Raw genomic sequence first — 10851 nt, 5'->3', positions numbered from 1 at the left:
AAACCAAAAGATGGTATAGATCAAAGATCAACCCAGCCAGGGTGACCCTCCCAGAGGGGCCTAACAGCCATGACCAGGCCTGAGACTGAGGCTAAGCCATGGGTGATTGTGGCCTCTTGCTGTCTGGGGTAAAAGGAGGCCCTGGGCCAGAGTCTGTGGACACTGGATTTCATGGACACTGGTGGGGGAGCCACTGGGTGCTGAGCTTGGCATAGCAGGGAGAAGCCCGCCCCCTTGTGGACCTCTGGGGGGTGGCAGGATGCAAAAAGCACCCGGAAACCTCCAAGAAGATGTGGGTTCTGGGAGGAGCAGCCACTTCCTGTCTCTGCTCCCATTTCCCCAGTTGCCTGCAGCCTCCTGATCTGGACTGTCACAGGACAGAGAGTGGTGGAGGGGGGCGGGACACAAAGGGAAGTCAGGAGGTGGACACTCCTGAACCTAGCCATCGGTAAGAGAAAGAGAAATCAGGCAGGTGTTATTAGATGTTGGGAGAAAAAGAAAGAAGGAAAAGGCAGCAGGAGGTCCCTCCTGGTTCTGCCACTTCCTGGGTGGCCCTGGGCAAGTTACAGTCCCCCTCTGGGCCTCCTGGGGCTACTCTGGTGACGGCTACAATCCCGATGCATGTGCTGCTGACTAAGCTGGAAGTCTTCACATGCCAGTCTTGACAGTAATCTGTCCTTGGTGATACCATACCCCTGACTGAAGAGAGAATGGGGGGCTGCCAGGGCAGGAGGTACATGAGGAAAGGGAAACAGACGGCCAGCTGGCAGGTCCACCCAAGGCCCAGGAGGGCACAGCACTGTGCCAGGCCCCTGGGAGCCCAAAGAGTCTTTTCTTACAGTGGTCTCCCCATCTCCCCCAACTTCGGCCAAGTCTACAACACACTGACCTCCTTCTCCTGAAATGCTTCTCCACCAGGTGACATATGGACGCTGATCCATAGGAGCCTGGGCTGTAAAACGCACCTGCCCAGACCATGTGACCTGGCCCATCTAAAGCCACACGGCAGCCCACAAACGTTGATCCTGCCTCACCTCACACACATGCAAACTGCCTTTACTCAGTACTAAGCACATTATCAAAGACTGTGTTTTTAACGTATTTTTGAGATAAATTTCTGTACTATTCTGTAATCGATGAGTATAATTAGGCTAACTGCTCTGGGAAATGCAAGCCAGAAGCACTTTCCTCCAAGCTCTCACGATAAAAAATAAAGGCAGATTTTAAAAATTAAATTACATGATAAAATGGCTCAAATTTCCTTCTGCACTATGCTCATAGAGACACATGGTCACGGAGTCACCTAAGACAGTGCTTTGAAACACTGACTGTCCTCTGGCAAAAAGAGAAGTATTGAAACTCTTAAAAGATGACCTCGGATAAATTATCTGAAATAATGTCCTCAGGCTAGTGTGTTCCTAACTGGAATGATCCAGGGTGAATGTTACGGGGGGAAGGGTCAGCTTTGCACACCAAGGGACACTAAAGCTTTGACTGGAAAAAAAAACAACAACTGTATTTTCTCATTTAAAAAAAGGCATTATAAGGTTATTATAAATTATTCTGTAAATACCCCTTAAAATATCAGAGGATTCCAACTGAAGTTACAATCCAAGTTTCACCTAAAAAACTAAAGTCAGGTAGAACATGTAACTCTCATTGTAGTCAGAATTCTTTTCAAACACCTATTTAGACCACCCAGTTTTTCTGCAGTGTTGCCAGATTCTAAAATTGTAATGAAAATTTTAAAGTCCAAAACCTACAAGCCATCAGAGGTTCAGTAAGCAGATTGTGCCATTTCAAAACTGAAAATGTGCTTGCATAAGCAAGTCACCGGGCTAACCTTTCTGGATTGAGAGTCTGGCCTTCAGTTCAGAACATGGCTATGCCAGGGTCAGAAATGTGACAAAATTGCGCTTTCGCGGAGGTTAGCCAAGGTTCACAGGGTCATGACTGGGCCATTTTATCAGTCATGTCAGGCTCACACCCTATTGCCTGGCATAGATAAAAACTTTATCTGTCAGTTTGCTAAATCTACTCTTCCTGCCTTATTTTCAATAAAGAAAACCTGGATTTGCTTATCTAAACCAAAGATTGGCCTTTTCCAATACTGTTTTCATGTGCAACTTCAGAGTAAAGGAAGCAGGCTAGTGATTTGGGGTCTTAGTCAATAACTTTGTCTTACCTGAAAGACAAATTTAATTTCAGAGAACAGTTCTAGCACTATGCAATACCATAGATTTATGTGTATTAAATGTACTAATTATGAAAGTGTTATATTAGAAGAGGATCAATTCAAAGTGTTCTCTTTTCAAATTCAACTTTCTCTAAAGTAAAGCAAACCCCTTCTCATTTTTTAAATTAACTCTGATAGTTTATATTCTCTATTTGGAAAAGCTATCATGGAAAAATGTACTAAATTACCTTTGGACTAACACACACACATATAATATATATTTTCTAATAACTATTAGGAGAAAAAAACAGGTAAGGTTTCTTCTTCCCAGAAAATAGACAGGCACAGATGACAAAGTCATGCCTGTAGACATCAGGAATCTAGTTAAATATATGAATATAAAACCGGTGAGTTTTTTCCCACAGGAATATTAAATGCAAGACAAGCACCTTCAGATTTTATTTTATTTGGAAACTATCCAAATTCATTATTTTAATATTTAAAGACTGCGGTACTGTAGAAGAGACACATAAATATTATAATATACATTTAGAAATTAAATATAATCAAATCAACACGACACTAGGTAAAAATGCCTATGTACACTTCAAATAAGTCTGAGGTCTAGGCTTTCCGGCCCATCAGATTTCCCCCTGGAAACGGGTGAACCTGGCCGGGAGATCGTCCACAGGATACACAGTGGGACTCGTTTTCATTGTAGGAGGTCCATTTAGAAGCTGCCAGTCACAATGCCTGGCCAGCTCCACTGTAAATATTTTGAGAAGAATTTTTGCAAACTCTTTCCCTACACAGCTCCTAAGGCCTCCTCCAAATGGAATGAAGCTGAACCTGGATGCATCCTCTGGGTGAGGCAGCAGAAAGCGGTCAGGATTAAATTCCTCCTTGTTGGTGAAGATATCAGCCACATCATGAGTATCGCAGATACTGTAGATTACATTCCAGCCTTTGGGAATCTGGTATCCCTGCAAAAGATTATGATGTGCAAAGAGCTAACAAACTGAAACTCAACTGTCAACAGGAAAAAAAACCTAACACTTATATCCTTGGCGGAGTTATGAGTTGAAAGAAAAGGAGGAAAGAGAGGTGGAGAGAGAAAAAAACAGACATTCAGGGGCAGAGCAATGTTATCAAAAGAAATGTAAGTCAAAGCACAGGAAACGAATGGAGATTTAAAACTACTACACAAAAGGTAGGGGCGGGTGAGAGAGAACTTTTAACTTACATTTAATTCAAAAGTCTTGAGGGCAACCCGAAACCCTCCTGGAACTGGGGGGTTCAGTCGAAGGGTCTCTTTAATAACACACCCAATGTACTTAAGCTGTTCCAAAATTTCCACATCCAACTTGTTGTCTTGATTGCCTTTGCAAAGTAAACCCTATCAAAACAGTCACACAGAGTGAACGGTTATTCTGCGCTCCAATAAAATCAGCCCAGCAGACGTAAACAGGGCTTAAGTGGCGGCTGGACCCAAAGAGCCTCATGATCCCAGAGTGTGGGGGGAAACAAGGAGCAGCTAGTGACCATTTGCCTCCACCCCTGGGCCCAAACCATTATTTACAATTCCAAGATAATGCAGCTCACCAGTTAGACCCACCGAGTTTCTCCCCCTCCCCCAGTCCCCACCAAGGCTGCTGGCTGCCACCGCAACCCCCTAGGGGTTCCCCATTCATGCCCTTGAACACACAGACCCAAGAAAGTCTGAAAATCTCCAAGGATCCACCAAAAGTGGAGAAGAAACACAAGGTTGAACCCTGCCAGAGAGGGATCACAGCTCAAGATTCCTTCCTTCTTATTCACACAGTTAATTATCTTTCCCACCATCCAACCCACCCACCCTTGGCCCTGTACTTCCCAGATACTCAAGAAAAGCAGCACACTTAACTATTGGGAACTTGGCTAGAGAGCTGCTGAGGTTTTTAAGCTAATAGCCACCGCCCCCCACCCCACCCCCACTCCCCCCACCCCACCCCCACTCCCCCCACCCCACCCCCACCTCCACCCTGCCTCAACTCATGCCAACACCCCACGCCACTGCCAGTGCCCCTACCTTATTCTTCAGCTCCTCTCGAACTTTCTGGAGAACATGTGGGTAGAGCCCCAAATAAGTGATCAGAGATGTAGCTGCGCTGGCCGTGGTTTCATGCCCTCCAAAGAGAAGCTCTGTTGAAGATTGCTTTAATGCCTACAAGTGGATTAAGACCAACGTTTTGACAAGTCTGCATGCAATTTTACAGAGCAACTACTCAGAATAGAACTGAGGATTCAGGAGGGAAGATGAGAAGGGCTGAAAGTCGACTGACAGAAAATCCATTGAAACAAAATGCTAAGACCCTTTAGTTCAGCTAGAGCCAGGAAGGCCAGTAAGTTCCCGCTCTCTTTGGAACTCTTAAAGCGTTAGTTGTATTACAGTCACCCAACATTACTCACATCTTGGGAATTCCACCTTTCCCTTTAAAACCTGAAAGGGATGGGCGACGAAACCTCTCCCCAGAGCTCTGTAGACCCGGTATCTCAACCTCTGGGTCCAGTCCCTGGGGTCTGGGAGGGCTTCTCATTCTGGGAACCTGGGCCCCTCTGCGGGCACTTTGGAGACCCTAGGAACTGCTTTTGGGAAGCCAGGCGATCAAACTCCGCCGTGCGGCTCCTGAAGCTGCTGCTTACCTGCATGTCCAGCCTCTCTCCTCTCTCCCAGGAGTGCTCAATCAACAACTGAAGGGCATCTTTGCAGCCCCCGCCCGCCTCCGCCGCCCGCAGCCTGCGGATCTTGGCGCGAATGTTCTCCTCGATGCGCGCGTGGATGAGGTCGCGCGCCTTCAGGCCCTGAGCGCAGAGAGCGCACCGCGGTGAGCAGACTTCCGGATCCCGCGCCCCCGGAGCCCTAGCTCCGAACCCCACAAGGCGCCCTTACCCGGTACAGTCCGCTGAAGGGCACGTCTATGGGCAACGAGAAGAGATTGCGGGTCATTTCCTCGAAGGCCTCTACCAGCTGCTGCTCGTCTTCCCCGCCGCTCGCCACCCGGGACTCGCAGCCCAGCAGGATGCGCATGGCAATGCGGAACATGAGGCGCTTCACCTGGGGGTAGACCAGGAGGCCGCGCTCGCCACAGCTCAGCCATTGCTCCAAGTAGCTGCCCACTTCTTCGGTGATCACTGGCACGTAGCACTGAAGCGCCTCACGGCTGAAGGCCTGCATGATCACCTGAACTCCGAGGAGGGAAGAGTATTAAAGCCCGGCCCCACCCGCCCCTCTTGCCTTCCAGGGTCTCCTTCTAGACATCTACAACCCCACCAGACCCAAGGCACTTCCTGGCTGGGAAAGCTACACTGAGTTTGAGAGGGTCCCAGCCGATGCCTTATGCAGCTGGCGCTCGCCCAGCACCTGTCTGCCCGAACCCCTTACTCGAATCGGGTCCCACTTCCTGTCCAGGAGCCGCCACCCTTCCCTCACCTTCTTGCGCTGCTTGTGCGAGGAATCGTGCAGGTTAGAGAGGCACCCAGAACCCAGGATAGTGCGCACTGACGCGGGCCAGTGGACCGACACCAGCCGGTGCTCTCCGAGCAAAATGCGCCGCACGTTGTCCGCTCCCATCACCCGCACCGTGGGCCGTCCGAACAGATGCGTCTTGTAGATGAAGCCGTATTTCCTGCGCTTCATCTGCAGGAACTTCCTCCGCTGCGAGAGGAAAGCGGAGGAGAGAGGCGGGCGTGAGGGGGCGCCGGGGAGCGCCGAGCCTCCCGCCAGTCCTGATCCTAGCCCCAGTCACCTCCCTCCCGGGGGGCGCTTCAGTGGAAGTCTGGTGCCGAGTCGGGCTCGGGAGAATCGTCCGATCCCGCCCCAAGCTCCTTTACCTGTAGCACCATCTGCAGTGTTTCCCCAAAGAAGGGGAAGCCCATCGTTCCGGGAGGCAACGGGAGGGCACAGCTGCGGTCCCGGCTGCTCACGCAGTACAAGTCCCAGAGCTTGATCGCGGCCAGGAACAGCAGCAGTGGCAGCACGAAGGTGCAGAGCGCACTGGCCAGCAGTGCCGGGAGCCCCATGGCGCGCCGCGACCTTCCGCGCCACCTGCCGCCACCCTCAGCGCTCTGAATCCCGCCGCGCGCCCGCTTTATAGGCGGCCCAGGTTGCTGCCCACGTTACCTTAGACAAATTAGTTCACCCAAAGTTCATCTTTAATTGCGGATTGGGCCCCTGGCTCCTCCCCCCGCGAGGCGCTGCCCAGATCTTTAACCGTTTGTTCCGCGCCGAGGCAGAGGCGGCGCCGCGGCGGCTTCTCTCGGAGCGCGCCTCCTGGGGCGCGGGGCTAGGAGCAGCCTGCTGCCCCCATACAAAGTGTGCGGGGCTCCCGGACGGCGGCAGGGGCTCCGGCGAGCGGAAATTCCACGCCCCGGGCTCCCTGGCGGTCTCTTCGGAATCCCTCCCGTCGGAGGTCCCAGCCCAGAGCTGCCTGCACCCGCTGTTTTACAGGGCTCCCTTCCACCTGCAGAGGAAGTAAAGGGGAGTGCGTTCAGGGATCTTCAGCTGCCTTGTCCCGCAGGTGAGGAAACTGAGGTCCAGAACGCGGAGCAAAACGCAGGCCTCCTGACTCTTCCAGAGACCCCACAGAAGAGCTCAGAGCCAGGACCCAAGTGAGAGTTGCGGGGATTCACGACCGGCTGACCACTAATTCCCAGCTCCCCAAACCCCTCGAGGCTCACATCATGAAGTCTTGGAAGGTCCTACTTAAAGGTTCAAGAGAGCCTCCAGATCCTCAGGACTCCAGGTGCAACCCGGCTCAAGTCTGAGCTCTGACTCTGACTCCCTAGCCGGGGACCGCAGGGGCAATTCATCTGCGGCTCGGCGGCAAACAGCGTTCTGCAATCCGGCCAAAGCCGGATTCCGAGGGCCCTGGGGTTAGCAGCTCCAGCTAGGCAGAAGGGAAGAGGGTCCTTAAACCCCGCAGGATAAAGACACTGAGATGCAGGAGGATGGATGGAAAGCCCAGACTTGGGGCCCTGAGTCCCGGATCCATCTCTACTTGAATGATCTTGGGCAAGTCACCGCACATCCTTGAGCCCATTTCCTCCTACTTGATGTGGAGGTGACCTTTCCTGACCAGTCTACACCTCCAGGTAGCTGTGAGTTTCCAAAAGGGGTTTATGGTTGCGTATACTCTTCCCAGCCCCAGGCTGGGCTACCTTAGGCTAGGCTAAGGTTGCACATACTCTTCCCTACCCCAGGCTAGGCTACCTTGCCAGGGTGACCTGGGCTCTCCAGCTCCCATCGGGCAGAAACCCACCCAGAGGAGAGTGGGTGCTGGGTCCTAAACCCAGGCCTCTACCGGCCTCTATTAAAGAGTGTTGAGAGAATCCTGACTGGGAAGTGGATCTTCTGGCCATTGCCCACCTATACGATTGGCCGCTCCTGCAGCCACAGCCTGGAGCTCGGACACTGCGAGAAGCGCACGTGCGCTCCCCGGTTCCAACCCTGTCGAGCCAGTGAGACAGGGTCCGAACTGCCTCGGACCAGTCAGGGCCACTCGCTCCCTCGGTTTCAGCGCTGAACCCACCAGCCGCGCCGAAAACGAAACAACAATGTATAAGTTTGTTTAAAGCCGAAGAGCGGCTCTCACAGGAGCGAGCCTCGCCTTGGAAAGCGTCCCTTGGAGATGGAAAACACTTTGATCCTGAGAGCTGTTAAGTTAAATACGCGACCTTCCCGCGTGGTCCCCCAACCCGGCGGGTCCGGCAACGTCTGCGGAGTCGCCGGGACCTCAAGCTCGCGGAAACGTTCCACGCCTGGCTAGCCCCAGGATGTCTTTCGGAGAATCGGCGGTTCACCATAACCCTGCATTGGTGTTTCAGAGGTGTTCCGGGGAAGGGTCTCGCCCACAATCGTTTCTTCAAATGAACTGACAACTGTAAACAGTGACAGACCACTTCGGGGCACCGGCTGGAACCGGGCGAGACGCGCTGGAGGTAATTCTCAGAAACCCCAGGCCCGCCCCTTTCTGGACGGTGCCTCCGGCCGGTGAGCAAAGCAGGCCAGCGGGGGCGTGACCTGGGGCCCAGTCCCAGTCCTCCGGCCTGACCCGCCTGTGACCCCTGCGGGCCGGACCGTGACATCTGAGTGAACTCTGCAGGGCCATCTCGCCAAGTTCAGCGCGCGCCGGGTCACAAGATGAGCGGGGCTTGCCCGCTGGAAATCGCTACAAAGGGGGAAAATGTTTTACTCTATCTACGATCCAGACCTGCGTGGGCGACCGGGGGAAAGGATTAAATGGGATAGTGAAGAGCACTAAAGTGCATCTTGAAGAGGGGAAGGATCCTCTTGACCAACCCAATAAGAACTTTGATCTAGAAACCTTGCCAGGCTTTCTTGGGTGCTGGTGGGTAGGGAGAAAATAATGTTTCTAAGATGTTTACAAAACAGACTGGTGGTAAGGGTCGGCAGGGGTGGGGAGTAGTTTTTCGCTGGGCAGGGAGGTGAGCTCCTGACTGCGGTCAGCTGAAGCACCCCTCCCCCACTTTTCTCGCTTCAACACTTTCTTCCCTCGTCTTGAGCAGATTCCCACCCCTTCGGTTCTAAACCTGTGTACTCTGGCTGGGGCTCTTCTATCCCCGGACACCCCTGGCTGGTTCCTTCCAAAGTCGAATGCCACTCTTTGCAGCCCCCAGCAGGCCCAGCAGAGCCGCCAGGCACTCTGTATGACAGGCCTGTTTTATCCTCTCGAAATAGCTCTACCATCATCAGAATTAGACTTGCTCTTTGTTAGTTTATTTACTGTCTCTTTCCTTTGAGAGCACACCAAGTCCAAGAGGGTAAGAATCGCATCTGCCCCTTCCTCAGAGAATCAGGGGAAGCAAGCGCTCTGATTTTCCTTGAAATGATGAGTCGATGTATCACTGGGAAGTCACAGTAAAACTGAAGCTGCCCTTTCAGAGGTTTATTATAGTTTAGTACAGACCACACAGCGCGTAAATCAGGTATCTTGGAACCTGCGAGGTCCAGGCTTCTGAGAGCCCCGCCCCATCTATCTCTCCTCAAATCAGAATCAACCCCAAGCCCTGGTCTTCCCACCCCCTCACCCTAGTGGCGCTTCCGGGCTGAGATGTTGTCTCTGCAGCGTCAGGAGCGCCCTGAGGGCAGGCCTCAGATCTACCACTTTCGCCGGCTCTGTGGCTCTGGCGCCTGCCTGCAGATCCCATGGCGCCGGGGCCTGCGGTGGGTGATGAATTGTTGCAGATGGGGGTTATGACTGTGTCAGCTGAGCTCTGAAGGGCCCGCTGCACTCCTGCTCCTGAACTACTGGGCCCTGCCTAAGCCTGCTGCCTCCCCTTCCCTTCTGGCCCCAGGATCCACCTTATGCCTAAGGTCAGGAGGGTACTTTCTGGTTCCTTCTGGTTCACTAAGGGGTCAGCTGAGGACTTGGCGGCAACTTCTCTGGCTCACCCATCATGGTTAACTGCCCCCAGCCTGTCCGAAGGTGGGCAGCAGGTTACAGTTGTTAGGAAAAAAGGAGGCTCTTGGTTTAGATTTAAGCACTCTTGGGAACTTTTGTGTTGGAAAGGTCCAGAGCGTCCTGAGGCCAACCTAGGGATCACTATGAAAGGATAAAAGCCCAAGAACTACATGGTGGCCACAGGCCAGAGACTGGCGTAGGGGGTAAGGGATGGGGTGGAGGAGAGTACTGGCTGAGTGGTCTAGGCTCCGGCCTCACTCTCCTTGTAATCAAGGAGGTTGAACCAGGGCGTCCCTGCAGTCAGCTGTCATCTTGGAGATAATCGGTAGCTCAGTTCCCTGGGGCTATGTTCGAGAGAGGTTCCAGCAGCCTGGGCCCCAGGCTGTCCAGTTCCTAGCCCCTCTCCGGGTATATGAAGGGCAGGCCCTTCCGGGGAGGGAGGTCTTTCTTGAGTCTCTGCCACCTCCATCCCACTTTCCCACCAAGGAGCAGCTGCCCAGCTAAGCTGCAGCCTTCTCACTCAACTACTGCCAGGAAACGATTTCTCGGCCTTCCTGTTTTGGGTACAAATACCCCAAACTTCTCTGATTATGTCTCAACCTCCCATGAAAATAATCCAGCCTTAGAATCCTCTCGGTGTACCTATTCTCCCCTCTATAAATGGAGAGATTATATGCGTTCTTGAACTAGGAATTTTTCTTTTAAGAAATCGCCAGTAGAATCCGGCTCTGTTGATCCTGTTTAGAGCCCTGAAAACGCCCGCAATTCTGGGTTTCTGCCGAGACAGGCAGAGTGGCCAGGGCGCACCTAGCGGAGGCCAGCTGCCTGAGGGCCTTCCGTTGGGCGCCTTCTCAGTGTCTTCCTTTGGCCCAAAGCCAGGACAGAGATGCGCTCCTGGCGTCTCCGCTTCCTCGAGACAGTTGCAGGTCCTCCCTCATTCGACGGCCCAACCGACCCCACCTCCCCACGACCCATGCCTCCTCCCCAGCTTGAATCCTAGGAGAAGTGTTCCCACCATCCCTGCTTTGAAATCCTGGGAAGGGCATAAGAGTCTTGGGCCACTACCTATCCTCCCTAAGGGGGCGAAGTACTGGAGGCACCGTCCCACCAGCCAGGACGCTTCTCCAAGTGCGGTGGGGGTGGCTCATGAGTCTCCTCCCTCAGAGTCGGACACAGAGTTGCGTTCAGGAACCTTTTGATGAATGAGAGCGCGCC

General features: G+C 52.9%; 1 protein-coding gene across 1 annotated transcript; it reads right to left on the bottom strand.

Moving 5' to 3' along the window:
- Window positions 1-2713: 2713 nt before the first annotated feature.
- On the bottom strand, window positions 2714-6296 carry CYP26A1 (cytochrome P450 family 26 subfamily A member 1). Its single transcript, XM_068961590.1, has 7 exons — window positions 6047-6296; window positions 5646-5870; window positions 5106-5396; window positions 4859-5017; window positions 4245-4379; window positions 3420-3572; window positions 2714-3159 (listed from the first exon to the last, which is right to left on the bottom strand). Exons 1-7 carry the CDS (start codon window positions 6233-6235, stop codon window positions 2818-2820), a joined length of 1494 nt encoding a protein of 497 aa, XP_068817691.1. The 5' UTR covers window positions 6236-6296; the 3' UTR covers window positions 2714-2817.
- Window positions 6297-10851: the final 4555 nt, after the last annotated feature.

The sequence above is a fragment of the Capricornis sumatraensis genome, chromosome 23 (assembly GCF_032405125.1).
Source record: "Capricornis sumatraensis isolate serow.1 chromosome 23, serow.2, whole genome shotgun sequence".
Taxonomy (NCBI): domain Eukaryota; kingdom Metazoa; phylum Chordata; class Mammalia; order Artiodactyla; family Bovidae; genus Capricornis; species Capricornis sumatraensis.
The sequence above is the reverse complement of the archived record's forward strand: the minus strand, read 5'-3'. Positions and strand labels throughout refer to the sequence as shown.

Coding starts and splice junctions, on each gene's coding strand:
- CYP26A1 (XM_068961590.1), bottom strand. CDS start 6,235: ATGGGGCTCCCGGCACTGCTGGCCAGTGCGCTCTGCACCTTCGTGCTG. Junction 5,397..5,645: donor CGCACAAGCAGCGCAAGAAG/GTGAGGGAAGGG, acceptor CTCGGAGTTCAG/GTGATCATGCAGGCCTTCAG. Junction 5,018..5,105: donor CCTTCAGCGGACTGTACCGG/GTAAGGGCGCCT, acceptor CTCTGCGCTCAG/GGCCTGAAGGCGCGCGACCT.